The 23,724-nt window shown below is 44.1% G+C and overlaps 1 protein-coding gene across 1 annotated transcript in view; it reads left to right on the forward strand.

Moving 5' to 3' along the window:
- The window catches only part of LOC126285451 (platelet-activating factor acetylhydrolase IB subunit alpha1), a 55,020-nt gene that overhangs the window by 2,236 nt on the left and 29,060 nt on the right, over positions 1-23,724 (forward strand). Inside the window, exon 3 of the mRNA XM_049984837.1 lies at positions 22,992-23,114. Within this exon, the coding sequence (XP_049840794.1) occupies positions 22,992-23,114 (123 nt within the window). The remainder of the gene's footprint in view (positions 1-22,991; positions 23,115-23,724) is intronic.

Genomic DNA, 23,724 nt, shown 5'->3' on the forward strand with positions numbered 1-23,724 from the left:
ATGTGGGTTTTAAGGGAGAGGGTAAGGAGTCATTCCAATCCCGGGAGCGGAAAGACTTCCCTTAGGGGAAAAAAAGGGACAGGTGTACACTCGCGCACACACACACACACACACACACACACACACACACACACACACACACATATATATATATATATATATATATATATATATATATATATATATATATAAAACAGAAAGAAACTTCCACATGTCCTTTTTTTCCCCTAAGGGAAGTCTTTCCGCTCCCGGGATTGGAATGACTCCTTACCCTCTCCCTTAAAACCCACATCCTTTCGTCTTTCCCTCTCCTTCCTGAAGAAGCAACCATCGGTTGCAAAACCAGTAATTCTGTGTGTGTGTGTGTGTGTGTGTGTGTGTGTGTGTGTGTGTGTGTTGTTTCTCCTGCTATTGCTTGGTGAGTAGAAATAATATATACACATATAAAAGTATACAAACTAGGATAGAATTAGTCATGGATAGGTCAGGAAGCTGGACATGGCCTTACAGTTCGTCTTAGCAGTGTGGGAAAACAATGGAAACTCAAAACATGGTTGGCCATAGAGGGGATGAGCCCCACTCCTTGCTAATTTGAGTCTGTTGTATTATCAATGAATTAGCCTTCTTGTCTGATATATTATTTGAAAATAAAGCCACATGTATCTAGTCTACAAGAATGTTACATCATGTGCAATAAGTATAATCATTGGTATAAACTTTGTTATATTGCAGTTAAGAAAAATATAAACAGACTAACACCTACCAAAGCTGCATATCTGCCACAACTATTCTTGCACCTGATTCCCTTCTCTGAAGTTGTATATTGCGCTGCATCTGAAACAGAGAAAACCGGAAACTGACTGCAGAAATAATCTTCTGCAAAGACATTCACAGGCAATCTATCAACAGATTAAAAAGTACTCAACAAAAATGGGGGCCTTGTATTTCTGTAATCTCTTCACTTACACTGTAGAAACATTTCTCGAAAAGAAATGTTTGTAACTCTGCTCTAAAAGCAAATCTCTTCTCCAACCGCTTTATGTATGGTGGCTGTGCATTGTAAAGAATGATACAAAAGTGTCTCATGTTTTTGAATAAGAGTTGTTCTGTATGGAGGGACCCACAGTTCAAAGTGTTAGAACTGTACTAATTGCTATAGGTGTGCAGATCTCCTAGTTTACCTTCTGTCGCTGACACACATTTGTACATGTATAATAAAAGTAAGCTATTCTAGCCCCTTCTTAGGGGCAAACTTTAGAAATGATTCTCAAAATAAAATGTGTAAACTTAGTTCCTGGGAGTGTTTTGCTGCCTGGGCTTTACATTTTGTTGTGATAAACAAACATGCCTAAAAGTTTTGTACGTCATACTTACTTACTCCTTGGTGCTACAGCCCATGTAGGGCCTTGGCCTCTCCGATGATCACAGCCCAATCCTGATGATGTACTGTTCGTTTCCTCCATCTGCTAACTCCAATCTTTCTCAAATCATTTTCCACATCCTCCTGCCATCGTTTCCGGGGTCTCCCTTTGCTTCTTTTGCCACCTGGATTTCCTGTGTAAATCTTTTTGACAGCTTGAGCCTCTGACATTCGCTCTACATGGCCCAACCATCTCAAACTGTTAGTTAATTTCAGTCACCAAGTCAGGATTACTATACAGTTCTTCCAGTTCCTTGTTTCTCCTTATTTTCCATTGCCCCGCCTCATACAGGGTTCCAAAAATCTTTCTTAATACTTTCCCCTCCCATCTTATAAAGAGCTCTTCTTCTGCTACAGTCATTGCCCATGTTTCTGAGCCATGCATTACCACTGGTCGTTTAACTGTTCAGTAGACAGTCACCTTGGATTTTCTGCTTAGGCCATGTGGCTGAAGGATCTCGATCAGGGCCCAGTAAGCTCTATTCCTGCAGAAATCCTAGATTTATTTCTTCTCTTATTCTGCTATCCTCCATAACCAGCACTCCCAGGAAGGTATTGGAACTTTTCACATCTCTTATAATTGTCTCTGTTCAACTTAATATATTTCTCTTTAACAGCAGCATTTTTCCTTGAAGCAAAGAGTTACTGTTTTTGTGTTGTTTACTCTAAGTCCCAAGTGTTCTGCCTCCTCTTACAGTCCGTCAAATCCTTCTTCCATTTTGTTCAAGCTTCTAGACAGCATACCCACATCATCAGCATAAGCTAGATTTTAGTGCATATGGTTAAACAGAGTGCCACCTTGGTTTTCAGTCTGCGTCCTTTGCATCACTCTCTCCAACACGATGTTGAAGAGTGGTGTGGATACTACATCACCCTATCTTAACAACCCTTGGTTGACCTCAGATTCTTTAGAAAGTTTTCCTTCTACTCCTACATGGCATTTTATGCTGGCGAGAGTCATTTGTACCAGTCTGATAAGTTTACTTGGGAATTCCATCTCCATTATGGTGTCATATAGGTTTTTCCTATTAACACTATCATAGGCCTGCTTAAAGTCTACAAAAAGCTGGTGTACAACCATGTTATATTCATAACACTTTTCCATTATTTGCCTTATAGTGAAGGTGTGGTCAGTTGTTGATCTGCCCCGTCGAGAAACTGCACTGGTAGTCTGAGTATTTCTTCTGTAATTGGTGCAAGTCTTATAGCAATGACTGTGGCTAATACTTTGTACTCCACGCCGACTAAAGCAATACCGCTATACAGTTTGCTTTGTCCTTCTTCTTACGAATCTGGCATATAATGGCCATGTTCCACTGGTCTGGCATCTCTTCCTTTTCCCATATTTCCACTATCAGCTGATGTACCAATCTTGTTACATGTTCACCTCCACCTTTGATCATATCTGCTGAAAAGTTGTCATTACCTGGAGCCTTATTATTCCTCAGGATTTTAATTGCCTTCCTAACTTCCTCTATTGTTGGTATAGGTACAGGTCTTTCATCCTGACTAACATTCTGCCACAGTTGGTCACCCTATATTTCATTTTCTTCCAGAATTTCTCTTTCTGTAGTGACATTCAGCAGCTCGCTGAAATATTCAGCCCATCAGTCTAGAACCTGTTCTTCACCTCTTTTAAAATTTCCTTCTCTATCTCTGCAGAATACCGTACATGGTTGGAAGCCTTTCTTCAGTTCCTGAACTCTGTTGTAGAATTTTCTTACTTCTTGATCATTACACTCTTCTAGTTCCTTATCCATCTCTTCTCTAATTCTCATTTGTTTCTGCTGCAAATCTGATCTGCTTCTTTCCTTTTCTTCATGAATTCTTCTGTATTAGATCTTGTTGTTCTGTTAATAATTTTCTTCCTTGCCTCATTTCTCTCTTACACTGTGTTTTTAAGATATTCATCATACCATCCTACCCTTTTCATCCATTCTTCTAAACCTAAAACTTCTGCTGCTTCTTGTAGAGCCTCTGTAATCATACTTCACTTCCCTTCGATGTTTTCCAGAGCTTGGCTTCGTTTAGCCTACACTTTTTCTGCAGTTCTGTGTCATACTTTTCTGATACTCCCTTCTCTTTCAATTTGAAACATTGTATCTTCGCGGAACTTTCCTCTTCCCTCAGGATCTGTAGATGGTTATGCATTGTCTGTGTTTCACTCTTAACATATAATGATCCGAATAGCAGTCAGCCACCCTGCAGTTATGAACTTAAAGGATGTCAGATGCATGTCCCTGTGTACCACATGGTCAGTTTGATTACAAGTTGTGCCATCTGGCGAGTGCCATGTGGCTTTCCTTATGTTCTTTCTCTGGAGCCATGTACTCCTCACCATCCTTGCATTGCCCATGGCAAAGTCTGTAAGTCTTCATCCATTTTTATTTGACACCTCATGCAGACTTTCATTTCCTACTGTTTCTCTAAAGGCTTCTTCTTATCCCACTTTTGCATTGAAGTCACCCATCACTACCCTCGAGGTGGGTCCAGGGGTTAGAATAAGCCCGAGGTTCTCTTTCCTGTTGTATGAGGCTACTAAAGGAGTCTCACACGTTTTGACCTTTATGTGATGGGCCCCTGTAGAGTTTGACCTCAATTTTTCAAAAGTTTCCCGAAGAGCAAGCCAATTGGGGAAGGGCACCTTACATGGTGCATCATGTCCATCATGCGCTGAGACCTATTGCATCCTTCGTCGACGTGGATCTGCACTTCTGCTCATTCTTCAACTGTCAGTCGACGTTATCCTTCTGGGCGCATATTTTTCCATCAACTGTGCAGTATCGTTTTCTACGCTGATAATGATGATGGACTCGTTTGCACCTGATACCCAGCGTGGAACCCAGTCCATTGTGGTGGGGCCGCAATGTACCCTGTTGGGATCGCTCTGCTGATGCCTGCGCTGTTTGCTCCCCATGTATTCCAAGGAGTAGACGCCCGTCACTCTGGGGCATCGGGACTCCCAGCAATGGCCATCCTGCCAGGTGACCTTTGCTGCTGCTGCTGGGTTGTGCCCGTGGGGATGGCCCCTGGTTGGAGTGGGTGGCATCAGGGTGGATGACATGCGATGATGAGTAGTACATCATCTCTTGCTGGTGGTCAAACACCAAATTGTTCCCCTCCCTGGCCTCACGTGGGAGGAACGTCAGGCTAAGGATGGCAGAGGCTCTTATTTGCCCCGGTACCTTGTATGTCGAGAGCTGATGGGGAATCTTTCATGATGATGGAGCCTCAGTTTTTTGTGGAGCATTTAGAGGACAAGTTTGGGGAGATGGAGGACTTGTCCAAAATGAGATCTTGGTCAGTCTTGATCAAAACAGCATCCCCTCCCCAGTCACTGGCGTTACCCGCTTGTGACAAGCTGGAGATGTTTCTGTAACCATCACACCCTGTATGAGCTTAAATAGGGTCCTGGGTATCATATTTCACAGGGACCTTCTTTTGCAATCTGACAATGAGCTGCGCGCCAATTTAGAGCGTTCGATGTGTCCACTGAAGTCTGAGGGATAATCAGGTTGCCACCAGTGCCTTCCTCTTTGCCTTCGAGGGTGAACATTACTTGAGAACGTCAAGGTGATGGTCTACCACTGTGATGTAAAGCTCTATATCCTTCCCCCAATGCGGTGCTTTAAATGTTGGAAGTTTGGCTGTGTGTCTTCCCACTGTACTTCCAGCATCACATGCTGAGATTGCGGATGCCCATCACATCCCAATATTCCATGTGCCCCACCTCCCATCTGTGTTAATTGCAGAGAGCACCATTTGCCTTGCTTGCCTGACGCCAGGTTCTCCAAAAGGAAAGGAAAAATCATGGAGTTAAAGACCTTGGACCACTGAGACTAAGAGGAAATTTGATCACCTACATCCTGTACATATGACATCAATTTATGCCGCCGCTAGAACATTTGTAGCCCCATCAGCCCCGCCAACCCCAATCCCCCGTAACCTATCAGAGCTGGAAGACTACAACTTGCCCCTTGATGGTGGGGGGGGGGGGTCATTTCCCTCCCTGTTGCTCCTGCACCACCTACTTTGGGAGCATCATCCCCCCCCCCCCCCAACCATTGGGGAAACCAGTTCCCACTTCTCAGCTGGAGAAGCGTAAGTCTTCCTCAGCTCCCCTCACTAGGAAGGGGTCTCAGGTTTCTGCTAGTGGGAAAGACGACACCCGTTAGTGGCTGAAGAGCCCAAAAGCAGCTAGTCATAGGGCTTTACACTCATCCTCAAACCCAGAGACTGAATCAATGCAGTCCTCCCAGCCAGGGAAACCCAAGGAGCAGTGAGAGAAATCCAAAAAGAAGATCCCCAAGACCAAGGGAACCGTGGTGGCACCCACACCACCGCTACCTACAAGCTCTGCACTTGAGGATGAGTTGGAGATTCTGACATTCACTGAGGACCTAGATCTCGCTGGACCCTCAGACACAGTGGGTATAGACTGATCATGCAATAAGTCTGTGGCAGCACATGCCCCTTAGGCACAAACTGCCTCATTGAATGTTCCTTGCCTTCCCAGTCTCACAATGACGTCATCCTCCACTGGAATTGCGGATGCTTTTTCCACCCCCTGGCTGAGCTGTGGCAACTGTTACGTTTTACACCTGCATTCTGCATTGCCCTCCAGGAAATCTGGTTCCCGGAAATGCGAACCCCTGCCCTCCCCAGCGGTTACAGGAACCGGAGGGACTATAATCAAGTGTCACGTGGAGTTCGCGTTTCTGTCCTAAACTCAGTATATAGTGAACTGTGCCCCTTCCAACCCCTCTTGAAGCTGTGGCTGTCAGAATAAGGATGATGCAGGAAATAACTGTCTGCAATGTATATCTTCCTCCAGATGGTGCAGTACCCCTGAATGTATTGGCTGCACTGGTTGATCAACCCCTGAATGTATTGGCTGCACTGGTTGATCAACTCCCTAAACCTTTCCTAGTTTTGGGAGATTTTAACACCCTTAACCCCTTATGGGGCGGCACTGTGCTTACTGGCCGAGGCAGAGATGTTGAAACTTTACTGTCTCAGTTCGACCTCTGCCTCTTAAATACTGGGGCCGCCACACATTTCAGTGTGCCTCATGGTAGTTACTCGGCCATTGATTTACCAATTTGCAGCCCAGGACTTCTCCTATCTATCCACTGGAGAGCAAATGACGACCTGTGTGGTAGTGACTACTTACCCATCTTCCTGTCACTGCCGCGGCATCAGGAACATGGACGTCTGTCCAGATGGCCTTTAAACAAGGCGGTCTTTAACATCACTGTGATGGTTGAGCAGGTGACAACAACAATCCTTTATGTGGCAGAAAATGAGATCCCTCACTCTTAAGGATGCCCCCGGCGAAAGGCAGTCTCTTGGTGGTTGCCGGAAGTCGCTGAAGCAATTAAGGAGTGTCGGCGAGCTCTACAGCGGCATAAGCGGCACCCTTTCCTGGAGCAACGGCTCGGTTGCCACGTTCACCAACTTTCAAACGACAGAAGCAAGAGTGTTGGGAGAGACATGTCTTGACCATTGGGTGCCATATGTCACCTTTCCAAGTCTGGGCAAGGATCAAAGGTATTTTCAGGTACCAGACCCCAATAGGTGTTCCCAGTGTTAACATAAATAGTGTGTTATCCTATCGACGCAATCACTTTGCTCGAACCTCAGTATCGGAGAATTATGCCCCCACCCTCAGCCTTTCAGGGTGCTGATGACCTTGCTGTTTAGTGCCCTCCATCATAAATCACCACCACCAGCTTTTCACACTGTCAAACGGCAACTGGAAGGTAAAAGTCCTCTCATTCACTACAACTCACAGTGAATCCTGTAATGTCCCATTTACAGAGTGGCAGCTCCTCAGTGCCCTTGCAGATTGCCCCAACATTGCTCTTGGGCCATCTCACTACAAGCGACATCTCCTCGTCATCTTCAAACAGATCTGGTGCGATGGCATCTTTCCATCACAATGGCAGGAGAGCACCATCATTCTGATGCTCAAACCTGGAAAAACCCGCATGATGTGGATAGCTGCCTGCCCATCAGCCTCACCAACATTCCTTGTAAGCTGCTGAACATAAGGTGTCTTGGCGATTGGGTTGGGTCCTGGAGTCACATGGCCTACTACCTGCATGTCAGGGTGGCTTTCGCCAGGGTTGCTCTACCACTGATAATCTTGTGCCCCTAGGGTCTGCCATCTGGACAGCCTTTTCCGGTTGCCAACACTTGGTTTCAGTCTTTTTTGACATATGAAAAGCATATGACACAACCTGGCGACATCATATCCTTGCCACATTATAGGAGTGGTGTCTCTGACGCCTGCTCCCAATTTTTTATCTAAAATTTCCTGTTGCTTCATACTTTCCATGTCCGAGTTGGGGCCTCCCATAGTTCCAATATCCAGGAGAATGGGGTGCCACAGGGCTCTGTATCTATTTTTAGTGACCATTTATGGTCGGGTAGCAACTGTAGGGCTGTCTGTCTCATCCTCTCTGTATGCAGATGACTTCTGCATTTCTTACTGCTCCACCAGTACTAGTGTTGCTGAGCGGTGCCTACAGGGAGCCATCCACAAGGCTCAGTCATGAGTTCTTGACCACGGTTTTCAGTTTTTGACCACAAAGTCTGTCGATGTAGTACCGTTCATTGGGAACCAGAACTTTACATTAATGGTGATCCACTCTCTGGAGTGGAGACATTATCGATTTTTAGGGCTGCTTTTCAACACCCAATTGATTTGGCTTCCTCACCTTCGTCAGCTTAAGCAGAAGTGCTGGCAGCACCTCAATGCCCTCTGCTGCCTGAGCAACACGGACTGAGGTGCAGATTGCTCAACACTGCTGCAGCGCACTTGTTCAATCCTGCCTTGACTATGGCAGTAGTTTATGGTTTGACGGCACCTTCAACATTGCGTTTACTTGACCCAGTGCACCACTGTGGCGTTTGCCTAGTAACAGGAGCTCTTAGGTAGAGTCCAGTGACCAGCGTCCTGGAGGAGACCGAAGTCTCGCCATTGCAGGTTAGGCGTGTGCATTTGCCCTCTAGTTATGTTGCACGCATTTGTAGTTCTCCTGCACATCTGAATTACCGACTCCTTTTGCAGCCCATGGCAGTTTATCTCCCGCATCGGTGGCCCAGGTCAGGGCTTACAATTGCAGTTCATGTGCAGTCCCTTCTCTCCGAACTGGCGTCCTTGCCTTTACCACCTATACTTGAAGTTCATTCACGAACACCTCCATGGTGTACACCTAGGCCACGGCTTCGCCTGGACCTTGCACATGGCCTTAAGGACTCAGTGAACCCTGTGACTCTCCACTGTCACTTTCTCTCGATTCTCGACATATATCGGGACCATGAAGTGGTTTACACCGATGGCCGATGATCATGTTGGCTTTGTCTGTGTTCTTAGAGGACATATAGAACAGCACTGCATACCAAATGGCTGCATTGTTTTCACTGCAGAGCTGGCGGCCATATCTCGTGCTCTTGAGCACATCCGCTCATGGCCAGGCGAATCATTTCTCCTGTGTACTGACTCCTTGGGCAGCCTACAGGCTATTGACCTATGGTAGGAACCATCCAGGAGTCCATCTATGCGCTGGAACGGTCCAGTCGTTTGGTTGTGTTTGTCTGGACCCTAGCTCACGTCGGAATCCCAGGCAACGAACTTGCCGAGAGGCTGGTCAAACAGGCTATGCGGAAAGTGCTTACAGAGATTGGCTTCTCTGAAACTAACCTGCCTTCAGTATTATGCTGCAAGGTTTTGCGGCTTTGGGAGACAGAATGGCATAACCACAGTACGCACAACAAGCTGCGTGCCATTAAGGAAATTACGAATGTGTGGAAGGTCTCTGTCGGCTCCGCATTGGCCACTCTTGGATGACACATGGCTACCTCCTGCGCTGTGACGAGCCACCTCAGTGTCCGTGGGGCACCTGGCGGACAGTGGCCCATCTCTTGGTGACCTGTCCTCCTTTGGCTGCCCTGTGACAGACTCTTCAGTTACCGGGCTCGTTGCCATTAGTTTTAGCTGACAATGCCTCATTTGCTAATTTAGTTTTAAGTTTTATAAATAATGATGTGTTTTGTTATACTATGTAAGTTTTTGCCCGTGTCCTTTGTCCCTTTGTAGTAACGGCAAAATGGGTTGGTCAGAATAGTTCAGAGACTTTGAATGTGGACCAGTCATAGGATGTTGTCTGAATAACAAATCCATCAAGAACTTTTCAACCCTTCTAAACGTTTCCCAGTCAACTGTTGGTGATGTGATTGTGAATTGGAACTGCAAAGGGACAACCACAGCTGATCCCAAGGGCTCGCCACTCTTTGGTGGGTTCATGCTGGGCCCCAGCCATTACAGCATTTTTTCCCTTCTGTGCTTCATCTCTATCCTATTGCTATTCTTTTTCCCCTCTGTTGGGGAACATGTCTGGGGTGTTGTTGGCAATGTTCTGCATTGTCTGTCGTTGACATAAGAACAGCCTCCCCATTGTTTTTAGCTGCCTTTTCCTTTCTTGGCTTCCCTTCTCCTCTCATTCCTCCACTTCAGTGTTCGAGGTTCGTCTTTTTCTTCTTCCTCTCTGTGTGCTCCTGAAGGCCGGCCCGCACGTCTTTCACATAACAGGTGACTGGGTACGTGTAATTCCCAGCCCCGGTTCGACAGGTAGGATACACACGTACACCTTGGTACAGGCCAGGCCCAAGGAGGGGTGAAGGCATGAGCTGCAATGTTCCCAAATTGCCGATTGGTCTCTCTGTCAGGTGTTCGGGAGGTCTGACCTGAGGTGTGAACAATCACCTAAGGCGGTAGCACCCCCTTGTGAAAGGGGCCCCCAGTTGGAGATGCTGGCAATCATGGGAATATCTCACAATGAGTCAGTATCTCGCAATGAGTTAATCATCTTTACAATCAGCGTTTATGAAACGTAAACGTAATGGGGCTAATGATTCAAAGACCCTTCCCACTGCACCACGGTTCCTTGTGGTCTCACATACTGATGACAGTCAGTCCTTCACCACAGTAAATCTGTTTATTATTCAAAAAGGTGTTGCTGTAATTGCCGGTTCTGTGAAATCCCGCTCTCATTTACGGAATGGCACTTTGGTTTTGGAGACTACTTCTGATTCTCAAGCACAACTACAGCTTGCTGCCTTGTTTTTCCATGGCTACCCTGTTTGTGTCAAGGTCCATAGAACTGTGAATTCTTCCTGTGGTGTTATTTACACTAGGGCTGCTCGACAGTCTAACTGAGGCCTAAATCTGATCTTACATCTTTGATTAGGGTGTCATTGCCGTCCATCGTGTAATGAAAAAGGTAGATTCCTCCTCAGTGCACACCGGTACTCTTTTTCTCACCTTCCATCTGAGATCAAAGCAGGCTACGAAATCATCACAGTCCGGCCTTACATTCCGAACCTGATGTGCTGATACCTGTGTCATCGTTTCAACCACACTAGAACCTCTTGTTGATACTCAACCAAATATGTAACCTGTGGTAGGGATGCACAAGAGGATGATTGTCCACCACCTCCTCCTCCCTGCTGTATCAACTGCAATGGCGGCCGTGCCACTTCCTCTCGAGATTGCCCTGTGTATTTTGATGAGCGGGCTGTCCAAGAGATTCAGGTAAAGGAAAAAGTACCTTACCCAGTCCCTCCCAAGTTATTCGCTAGCCGCAAACACTGCACTCTCATGTCTCGCACCTATGGTTCTGTTCTTGTTACCTTTCATTCCATGAAGGACATGCATCCTTCAATTCAACTCTGAGGTTGTAAAATCTCTCAGCGTCAAGGTAGCATCGCCATACCCCTCGTCAAGCTGTGCAACAAGCCATCAAACTCTCACCTCCCATCACTCTCTCACCTCAAGGGCTGAAGCCACCAGCTACACAACCGGTAGGCCGGGAATAGTACTCGTGAAGACTTCCTGCGTCCCTCCAGCCAAACAACACCCGAGTCTTCCTGTAAGCAGAAAGGCTCGAGGAAGTCCACCAAAGGCAAACGGTCTTCTCCTTCGCTGACTTGAAGCTCCCTTTTGACAGTGTCGCCATGTGATACCTTAGACTGGCTGGCCTTCCTGTCGCCAGTGTGCGTCACCAACCGTTTTTCAGTGTTGATCTCCATAGACCCACCGCACAAGCAAGCCAATGCCTCTGTGGACCCCATGGAGCAGGATCCTCCAGGGCAGACTTCCTTCAGCTTATTGGGCAGCTACCTCCCGCGTTTTTGCTACCCCTTTGGGGTTCTCCCAGGACCTGTCAGAGAGGTGCTCTCTTGGCTGACCTTATACATCTTAACCTCTTCTGTCTTAACACTGGAGCATCCACTTTCCTATTCCCACTTGAAACTATCCTTCTGCACTGCCCAGCTTGTCCATCATCTTGAGTGGTCCTTTCTTTCTGACACCTACTCCAGTGACCATTGCCTGTGTTATATCCATTTGCAGACCCCCACCCCGTCTGTGTACACACCCATTTGGCAACTTACTAAAGCTGACTGGCAGCTTTACTCCTCCCTGGTGACCTTCGTAGAACAATATTTCCCCAGTTGTGATTAACAGGTGGAATATGTCACAAACATTATCTTTACTGCTGCAGAACGCTCCATCCTTTGCACTTCCTCTTTACCATGTTGTGTCCCTGTTCTTTGGTGGACTGAGGCATGCCGCAACACAATTCTTGCACGGAGACGTGCTCTCCACATATTTGACTGCCATCCTATGATGCCAAACTGCATTCATTATAAACAGATGGGTGTAAAGTCTTGTCACGTTCTTTGGGATAGTGAAAGAGCTAGGTGGACTTCATTCACTAGTTCTGTGTCATCATGGACCTTATTGCTATCTCCAACACCTAGGGGCCGCCATTTTGCATAAGTTTCAAGCTCTTCCCACTATCACGCTGCCTTACTCCATCAGAAACAAGCAGAGGAGGCTTGGGCGATACACTTCTCTTCACCGAATAGTGAGTGCTACAATGCCTCCTTTATTATGAGGAAGCTAGAGCATGCTCTCAGTTCATCCAAATCCTCCACCCCGGGACCAGACACCATCCACATTCTAGTGTTGCAGCACCCTTCTCTTGCGGGCACACCCGTTCTGCTTAACATGTACCACCGCGTCTGGGCAGAGGGCACATTTCCTGGACGTTAACGTGAAGCTGCTGTCATACCCATGCCCAAGACCAGTGAGGACAAAAACCTTCCTTCTAGCTTCCGCCCCATCTCTCTTACCAGCTGCGTTTGCAAGTTGATTCATGCCTGGCTGGTATGGTGGTTAAAGTCTCGCAATTTACTGACAAATCCACAGTGTGAGTTCCATGCGTGGTGTCCTGCAGTTGACCATCTCGTTACTTTGTCAACCATGTCATGAATGGTTATCTGCGGAAATCCTAGACTGTAGCCATGTTTTACGATTTGTAGAAGGCCTATGGCACCTGCTGACGAACTGGTATCCTCCGTACTCTTTACATGTGGGGCTTCCATTGCTGCCTGCCCTGCTTCCTTCAGGAATTTTTAAAAGACTGAGTTTTGAAGGTGTGTGTGTTGGTTCCGCCTTGTCTGACATCCTTATCCAGGATAATGGCGTGCCTCAGGGTTCTGTCCTGATTGTCGTCGTCTTTTTATATTGCCTCTAACCCTATAATGGCTTGCCTCCCGCTGTGCATCTCCGGCTCCCTTTTTGTTGATGATTTTGCTGTCTATTGCAGTTCTCTACAGACCTGTTTCTCTGAGCAGCATCTTCAGCGATGTCTTGATCGTCTTTACTTCTGGAACATCGACAATGGCTTTTGCTTTTCTGCTGACAAAACTGTTTTTATGAACTTCTGACAGTGCAATTAGTTTCTCCCACCATCTTTGTATCTTGGGCATGTTGCCCTTCTTTTCATTAAAACTACGAAATTCCTGGGGCTCATGCTCAATAGGAAACTCTCTTGGTCCTTCAATGTGTTTTACCTGGCAGCCATTGTACGCAGGACTTCAGTGTCCCACTTGTCCTCAATGGTACTTCCTGGGGTGTCGATCAAACCGTCCTCCTCTTTTTATACCAGTCCCTTCTCTGTTCGAAACTCGACTATGGGTGTTTTGTCCATGTGTCTGCTCATCCATCCCTCAGCACTATCCACCAACATGGCATCCATTTGGCCACTGGCACCTTTTACACTAGCCTGGTTGGGAGTTCGTATGCTGAAGCTGCTGAACTACCACTGTTCTACCGCCATGCCTTTCTACTCAGCAGGTACACATGCCGTTTGTCTGCCATGTATGGCCACCCTTCTTCGATGATTCCTTTGATTGCCACAATGGGGCATGTACCTCTTTGCTGTTACCTCCTGGAATCCACTTTTGGCATTTGCTACAGTGGCTTAACTTCACACTATCTTCGCAGTGGGTGTGAACCCTTCACCACATTTGCTTCGTGAAATGACCCATGTTAACTTTGGCCTTTATTCGCTTCCAAAGGACACTACTCCAGTCCCACTTTATCGCATTCAGTTTCACTACCTTTCCATGGAACTTTGCGATAGTACCTCATATACACTGATGGCTCTCAGACTGACTGTGGGGTTGGGTGTACCTTCGTCATTGGCACCCGTGTCTTTCAATATCAGATTCCGGCACACTGCTCAGTATTTACAACTGAGCTCCCCATCCTGTATTAGGCCACGGAGTACATCTGATGACGCAGCCTTTTCAACTTTGTCCTCTGCTCAGTCTCACTCAGTGCCCTTCAGAGTTTGTTTACTGTGCACTACCCATCCCTTAGGCCGTGTCCTACGTGAGTGACAGAAGCAAGTGAGAACGAGCGTCTTCTGGGTACACGACACTCCAATGACAAACAGCAGCATCGGGCGAAAAGCTTGGGTGTCCTGCGTGCGAGCAACTGTGTCACACTACAAGGTGGCTGCTTAGAGCCAACCAGCTGTTTCAATAAAATGGCTTTTATAACCTGTAGAATATTGTGGCTGGAGAGTAAGGCTACGGAATTAGGTTTACTTAAGAAAATAAAGTGAAAAGAAATGCTGTGCATGAAGTTTACAAGGGGAGCAATCTCCATGAAGATATTCATAAGTATCAACTACGAAGAACACCAGACAAATTCTTCAAATACGCGTGAATGAGCAGAGGAGCATTCGACTGTCTCATCTTGTTGTTGTGGTCTTCAGTCATGAGACTGGATTGATGCAGCTCTCCATGCTACTCTATCCTGTGAAAGCTTCTTTATCTCCCAGTACCTAGTGCAACCTACATCCTTCTGAATCTGTTTAGTGTATTCATCTCTTGGTCTCCCTGTACGATTTTTACCCTCCACACTGCCCTCCAGTACTAAATTGGTGACTCCTTGATGCCTCAGAATATGTCCTACCAACCGATCCCTTCTTCTAGTTAAGTTGTGCCTCAAACTTCTCTTCTCCCCAATCCTATTCAATACCTCCTCATTAGTCATATGATCTACCCATGTAATCTTCAGCATTCTTCTGTAGCACTACATTTCGAAAGCTTCTATTCTCTTCTTGTCCAAACTAGTTATCGTCCGTGTTTCACTTCCACACATGGCTACGCTCCATACAAATACTTTCAGAAACTACTTCCTGACACTTAAATCAATACTCGGTGTTAACAAATTCCTCTTCTTCAGAAACGCTTTCCTTGCCATTGCCAGTCTACATTTTATATCCTCTCTACTTCGACCATAATCAGTTATTTTGCTCCCCAAATATGAAAACTCCTTTACTACTTTAAGTGTCTCATTTCCTAATCTAATTCCTTCAGCATCACCCGACTTAATTCAACTACATTCCATTATCCTCATTTAGCTTAAGTTGATTTTCATCTTATACCCTCCTTTCATGACACTGTCCATTCCGTTCAATTGCTCTTCCAAGTCCTTTGCTGTCTCTGACAGAATTACAATGTCATTGGTGAACCTCAGAGTTTTTATTTCTTCTCTATGGATTTTAATACCTATTCCGAATTTTCCTTTTGTTTCCTTCACTGCTGGCTCAATATACAGATTGATTAACAGCAGGGGTAGGCTACAACCCTGTCTCACTCCCTTCCCAACCACTGCTTCCCTTTCGTGTCCCTCGACTCTTATGACTGCCATCTGGTTTCTGTACAAATTGTAAATAGCCTTTCACTCCCTTTATTTTACCCCTGCCACCTTCAGAATTTGAAAGGGAGTATTCCAGTCAACATTGTCAAAAGCTTTCTCTAAGTCTACAAATACTAGATACGTAGGTTTGCCTTTCCTTAATCTATTCTCTAAGATAAGTCGTAGGGTCAGTATTGTCTCACCTGTTCCAACATTTCTATGGAATCCAAACTGATCTTGCCTGAGGTTGGCTACTATCAGTTTTTCCATTCATCTGTAAGGAATTTGTGTTAGTATTTTGCATCCGTGACTTATTAAACTGACAGTTCGGTAATTTTCACGTCTGTCAACATCTGCTTTCTTTGGGATCAGAATTATTATATTCTTCTTGAAGTCTGAGGGTATTTCACCTGTCTCATACATCTTGCTCACCATATGGTAGAGTTTTGTAAGGACTGTCTCTCCCAAGGCCGTCAGTAGTTCAAACGGAATGTTGTCTACTCGGGGGGCCTTGTCTCGACTCAGGTCTTTCAGCGCTCTGTCAACTCTTCACACAGAATCATATCTGCAATTTCATCTTCATCTACATCCTCTTCCATTTCCATAATATTGTCCTTAAGTACATTGCCCTTGTGTAGGCCCTCTATATACTCCCTCCACCTTTCTGCTTTCCCTTCTTTGCTTAGAACTGGGTTTCCATCTGAGCCCTTGATGTTCATACCAGAGGTTCTCTTATCTCCAAAGGTCTCTTTAATATTCCTGTAGGCAGTATCTACCTTATCCCTAGTGAGATAAGCCTCTACATCCTTACATTTGTCCTCTAGCCATAGCTGCTTACCCATTTTGCACTTCCTGTCGATCTCATTTTTGAGACGTTTGTGTTCCTTTTTGCCTGCTTCATTTACTGCATTTTTATATTTTCTCCTTTCATCAATTAAATTCAATATTTCCTCTGTTACCCAAGGATTTCTACTAGCCCTCGTCTTTTTACCTACTTGATCCTGTGCTGCCTTCACTACTTCATCCCTCAAAGCTACCCATTCTTCTTCTACTGTATTTCTTTCCCCCATTCCTGTCAATTGTTCCCTTATACTCTCCCTGAAACTCTGTACAGCCTCTGGTTTAGTCTGTTTATCCAGGTCCGATCTCCTTAAATTCCCACCTTTTTGCAGTTTCTTCAGTTTTAATCTACAGTTCATAACCAATAGATTGTGGTCAGAGTCCACATCTGCCCCTGGAAATGTCTTACAATTTAAAACCTGGTTCCTAAATCTCTGTCTTACCATTATGTAATCTATCTGAAACCTGTCAGTATCTCCAGGCTTCTTCCATGTATAGAACCTTCTTTTATGATTCTTGAACCAAGTATTAGCTATGGTTAAGTTGTGCTTAGTGCAAAATTCTATCACGCGGCTTTCTCTTTCATTTCTTAACCCCAATCCATATTCACCTACTATATTTCCTTCTCCCCCTTTTCCTAATACCGAATTCCAGTCACCCATGACTATTAAATTTTCGTCTCCCTTCACTTTCTTCGTCATCTGCAGAGCTAGTTGGCATATAGACTTGTACTACTGTAGTAGGTGTGGGCTTCATGTCTATCTTGGCCACAATAATGTGTTCACTATGCTGTTTGTAGTAGCTTACGCGCATTCCTATTTTTTTAGTCATTATTAAACCGACTCCTGCATTACTCGTATTTGATTTTGTATTTATAACCCTGTAGTCACCTGACCAGAAGTCTTGTTCCTCCTGCCACCGAACTTCACTAATTCCCACTATATCTAACTGTAACCTATCCATTTCCCTTTTTAAATTTTCTAACCTACCTGCCCGATTAAGGGATCTGACATTCCACACTCTGATCCACTGAACGCCAGTTTTCTTTCTCCTGATAACGATGTCCTCTTGAGTAGTCCCCGCCCAGAGATCTGAATGGGGGACTATTTTACCTCTGGAATATTTTACCCAAGAGGACGCTATCATCATTTAATCATACAGTAAAGCTGCATGCCCTCGGGAAAAATTACGGCTGTAGTTTCCCCTTGCTTTCAGCCGTTCGCAATACCAGCACAGCAAGGCTGTTTTGGCTAGTGTTAAAAGGCCAGATTAGTCAACCATCCAGACTGTTGCCCGTGCAACTACTGAAAATGCTGTTGCCCCTCTTCAGGAACCACACACTTGTCTGGCCTCTCAACAGATACCCCTCCGTTGTGGTTGCACCTACAGTACGGCTATCTGTATCGCTGAGGCATGCAGGCCGCCCCACCAACGGAAAGGTCCATGTTTCTGTCTCATAAATAAATTAAATACATTCTTTTTTTGCATTATCAAGAACTATTAACAACCAATATATGCGGAGAAATGACTAATACATGAGTGACTATGCTGACTACAAATATAAGGACACAGATTGATATCATAACATAACAGGTAGCTGTGGTGTAGGGGTAATGTTTACAGTTCCTGATTACGTGATAGGAAACGGTCCTCTGTTCGATTCCAAATCGTTATTATATTTTTACTGACTCAGTTACAATTCTGTATACTAGGTTTTATGTATACTGTTTATATTGCGTAGCTAAGTATATTTTTGAGGTCTTTCCAAAGACCTTGATCTTCACACCTATCCCACTATATCACACACATTTAATTCCTAATAAATTACAGTGAACCATGAAATTTTACAGATATTTGATGTTGTGAACATAATCCATCGGCAGTCATTGCTAAGGACAAGCGTGTCAATTACTCTAAATAGTCTGTGAAAGTGAAGCTTACAGAACTTTTGAAAAGAAAGTCAAACGTTTTGTGCAATGATTTGTCTATAAGTATGAAATAAAAAATATTAAGGAAACATTTGGTGCACCTCATTTTCTGTTCATGATTTTGAGCATCATTCAAAAGCATGTACAACGTTTCTCTGATCTAAACATTTATTTACACAAATAATTTCAAAAAATATTTGACTGATTTCTTTCATCTTTTAGTTTCAAGTTTTATTCAAAAAGCATGATCTGACTGACTCCTCATTTGCCTTCCTAATGTACTTGATTCGAATGAAGCCTTTTTGACATTCAAATACCGCACCAATGTATCTTTTTATGATCAAAATAGCTAGGTCTTGAACAGATGAAATTTTTGACACTTCATTTACATAGTTTGGCAGCAGCTATTCGTGAAATATTTCAATTTTTCCTCAGCTTATTGATTAAGTTTTCGTTGATTCCTTTCAAGCAGTTAAATATTTTCATGCCTAACTAGACCTCATGCTAGTCACTTTGATACTCCGTTTACCTGTTTCTCTCCCTTTGTTTAGCTATGAAAATTTGGACAAAACCTCATGGTTTAAGTTGTAGGGAGTCTTGTTTTGGCTCTGCACACACATTTACAAAAATGTATTGCGTGTTAATCATATGATCAAATAGTCATTTGTGTGTGCTGTCATTTCCAAAATGTGTCGTTTCGATATCTTGAACTGTTTGAGATACAATGATTTTTTCGACCACTTGATTCCTTGAAGCACAGGAAAGGTTCAGAGGCGCCGAAAACGACCCGTCCGCGGATATAACGACCAATATCTCAAGAATGAAAAGAAATATCGTACTGATCTCAGCTTTAAATGCAATTTAGACATATTGGTTACGTTTTATACGTAACAATGTATGGCCTTAAATGAACTATATGGAAAGTCTACACAGTGTGATTTTACCTCTGCAAATTTTTAAACATTTCGTGCAGCCATGTACTCAATTTTGTGCAGCGCACTAACTATGATGAGTAATGAAAATAAATTCCGACCTTTATCGTTTAAAGATATCAAGCTATAAGATGCAGAAGACCCAATTTTTTTCACTGGGTAGTTTTCTTAAAATTGGATGTTAAGTAATTCATAGCTGCCATCTCGTCCACTTCACTGCTTTGCCAAAAAGACATGTGGCTGTCGCTCTCTGTCGCGCTCTGTCGCGCATGTTGCAGCAACAATATTCAAACATGTTTGAATTCAAACGTTACCAGTTGCAGCAGGAGACAGGCAGCAACACAGATGTCTATCACATAGGACACTTCCATAACTACACCTGCAGTTGTGTTTTGTCATCTGAAGCTATTGTGCACTGTTGCTCGCTTCTGTCGCTCACGTAGGACACGGCATTAGTGCAGTGGGTCCAGGAAAACTGTCACTTGCTCACTCTTGGTGGAGCCAGTGTGATATTTCTGTGAGTCCCTGGTCATGTTGGTCTGCCAGGAAATGAGGCTGCAGTCCTCATACCTCAGCCCGCTAGTTTCGATATTCCCTCTAATGATCTCTGTGTTGCCACCTGGCAGGAGGTGGTGTCTCTTTGGCATCACCAATGGTCCTCCCTTCAGGGGAATAAGCTCTGGCTTATTGAGCCTCACCCTGTGGCTTGGAGGAAGCCCTCTCTGCCTTCCTGCTGGGAGTAGGTCATTTTAACTAGGCTGCATATTGGTCACTGCCCTTTTAGCCATCGTTATTTGCTAAGTGGCTCTGTCCCACCACTTTGTACACATTGCGCCCAATTTTTAACAGTCAACCACTTCTTGACGGAATGTCCATTTTTTTAACCTTTTACGTTCCTGCTTGGGTTTGCCGTCTTGAGTTATCGGCTGTTTTAGCAAATGACACACGGGCTGTCGACCGCATTTTACTTTTAATCTGCCAAAGCAATATGGCAAAGGCCATTTAATTTTTAGTTTTAGATCTCTGTTTCTGTATGGTGTCTTTTAGCCCTTTCTCCAAGAACTTGTTTTTAGCTTTCTTCTCTTATGTCAATCGGGACTGATGTATAGTCATTTTTAACTCCTCTCTGTCTTTGTGTTGTATGCTTTTTGACTTGGGCACGTATGGCCCCAGTTGTTTTTTGCACCCTAAACAAAACTAAACCAAACCTAACGGCTGAACCAAGACTAAGCAGACTATAGGTGCTGATGGTTGTTGACTGTCGAGCATTGGGAAGGGTGGTTGCTGCAAATTGGATGAAAACAACAGAAGTAATTACACATGAGTGCCAAAGTGCTACCTGTAGTCTTAGGTAGCACAGTGCCTGTGCATAGTGAGTGAAAAAGAATGGAGTACAGTGGTCAAGCAGCACTTAATAAGCCACACATTTCCTTAGTCAGTGCTGAGCTACACTTGAAGTGGCGTGAAAAGCAACACCACAGGTCAGTAGATGACTGGAAGTGAATGATTTGGGGTGATGAATCACATTATACCTTGTGGAAATTCAGTGGAAGGGTTTGGATTTGGCAAAGGCCTTGAGAATATTGCGTGCCATCACGTGTAGTGCAAACAGTGAAATAGGGAGGAGGTGGTGTTAAGGATACCTTATGTTTCTAGGGTGTGGGCCCATTATTGCACTTAAGAAAATTCTAAATATGAAAAATTATGAACATATTTTAGTGCTTTGTTCATTGCGTACAGTAGAGGAACAGTTTGAGAATGATGACTGACTGTATCAACATGACAGTGCACGTTGTCATAATGTGGCATCTGTGAAGCAATGGTTTGTGGACAACGAAATTCCTGAACTGGAGTGGTACACGTCACTATCTTCTCTGGATTCAGCTCCCGAGAAAGAGTTTGTTGGTATTCCTGTACACTCATTGACACACCTCGTTGAAAGTGTCCCCAGCAGAGTTGAACCCATCATAAAGGCGAACGGTGGAAATGCCCCATGTTGATATTGTGCTTACTTACATTCTGCCAAGTTGTTTAAATTTTAATCACAATATTTCAATGACTGACAGAGCTGTCTTGTTCAGGTGCTGCAAGTATAATGTTGTGTGTTCTCGCTGACTGGACACTAACCATTTGGTTTGAGTACCCAGCAAAACATGCAGCACCTGAAAAAACTGGCTGGGTCGGTCATCGAAATATTGTGCCTAAAATGGAAACAGCAACTCGGCAGTTCACCTGGAAACAGACAATTAATAAATCATGCCAAGAAAACCTGAGAAATCTCACAGCTCATATTAATGTCCAGCAATATATATGGTCCAGTGACATTAATGTGATCACTGACTATGTTCATTATCAAAATGCAATAACCACTCAGCGATGGCTGGCAGCACTAATGGTGTAAGGTGCATAAACTGTTTCAGGAGGACGTGGAAAACAGTGCAGTCATTGTCATAGTGTGGAAGCATTGAGACTTGACAGATGTTCCAAAGGATGTCATCATTGGGAAGCATTTCTGAAACAGTTAAGTTTGGAAATTGGTCACATGCTGTTGTGGTTAAAATATACCGTGCATAGCAAAATGGTGCAGTCCAAAATGGGCACCTAGAGAACTAGAGTAGCATGGGCAACAGATGTCAGGAGAGAACGATGACTGGGAGGTGTAGACAGCTGAATAGACACAACTGTTGAGCAACTGATTGCCCAGATGAACCAAGAGACTACGAACAGTGTCTGCTCAATGACCGTTCAGCGAACATTGTTGTGTATGGTCCTCTGCAGCAAGCACGTGGTTCATCATCCATGCTGACTACTGTTCATCTGCAACAAAGAGTAGAGTATGCAAGCCAGTGCCACAACTTTATGTCCAGTGGGTGATGACAGGTAGCCTTTTCACAAGAATCATGTTTGCTCCAGGGGATAACTGACCATTGGCGTGTATGATGTGAAACGTTTGAAAGCAAACACCCAGCAACAATCATTGCACCAGACCAGAAAGGGTGCATTGTGATCGGGTAATATTTTTGTGGGCTTCCATAGGTGATCTAGTTATTCTGGAAGGTAAAGTGGATCAATACAAGTATGCATCTATCTTTGGAGACCATGTCCACCCATATGCCCAGTTGTTATCCTCGGGACGATGGCGTCTATGTACAGGACAGTGCAATGTGTTTGGTGTATGTGCATCATTCAAAGAGCACCAGGATTAGTTTGGCATAATACCCTGGTCACTAAACTCTCTGGATTTTAACCCAATCGAGAATCTGAGGGACCACATCAATTAGGCTGTTCGTGCCAAACTCAACTGAGAAATTCAGCTGGCCATGGCTCTTGAGTTGACATGGCTCCACATCTCTGTTGATACTTTCCAGAACATCATTTACTCTCTTGCTGCATGTCTGTCAGTGGTCCACTCTGCAAAAAGTTGTTTACACTTGTGGCAGGTGGTCAAATTAATGTGTCTGGATACTTTTGATCAGTGTATTCAAGACTAAATGTGGAAAATATACGTTTTTTCGCTTCCTGCCTGAAATTTTATCACCTAACCGTCATAGCATGAATTCAGGATAAAGTGTCCTTCCATCTTCAGGCTTGTATTCAGTTTGATTCATTAAAAGAAGTAAGGCATATGTTAATAGTGCTGTATTCAGTTTTGTAATTGTATGTAATAGTGCCTAAAAATCTCGGAGAAATTAAGTTTCAACGTCTTGTAGAATTTTCAGGAGCATCAATGCTAACATGTTATATATCCATGTAGAGAGTTGTTATGGGTAACTAACATAACATTGACTGTTTTGTGATTGGTGCAGGTTGTTGTTTTACATGTTGGAACAAATAATTTGGGATTTACTCCAGAAGAAATTGTTGAAGGAATAATGGAAATTGTGAATGTAATACAGGAGAAACAACCGGAGGCTTACATTGTCGTACTGGTAAGTTGTTTATCATAGAATAATACTTGGTCATAATCTTGTGTTTTCCATTTACTACCTTTCAGTAATGTGACAATGAACTGTTGGCATTTTTGAATATAATAATGTGACCATCACGTATCCGAACTTTTATTCTTTCTTTGTTCACTGTGTATCATGTCTCTAAATGGAGGAATTCATTGTTTATTTACCACTGTGTCTTCACACCTAGAAGAGGCTGTGATTTTGGGAGGTCGCTATCAATTCAAAGTGAGATTCAAATAGATTTCTTTGTTCACTCCCACATTTGGATAGCAGCTTTCCTTCAAAGCCTCCAATAATTAGTTTAAAAAATGTCAACTCGAACCTCTCCGTATACAGATCTTACTGTCGGGTCATGTATGGAGTGCTGGTGGTACTATTTTGTTATAAATTAACCAACACCATCACTAGAATAAAAGTAATAAGCAACTTAATCTTGGGTGAAAATCTGTATGAAAATAGATTTCTGCTTACAGAATAGAGGAGACAGCTCGCTATCCTGACACAATAACTGGAAAGTAGAAAGAGAGATGATAATGAATGTATTAACACATGATTGCGTGCATTGGAGCAGCGTGGGCATACATAA

Source organism: Schistocerca gregaria, chromosome 8 (assembly GCF_023897955.1).
Source record: "Schistocerca gregaria isolate iqSchGreg1 chromosome 8, iqSchGreg1.2, whole genome shotgun sequence".
NCBI lineage: Eukaryota > Metazoa > Arthropoda > Insecta > Orthoptera > Acrididae > Schistocerca > Schistocerca gregaria.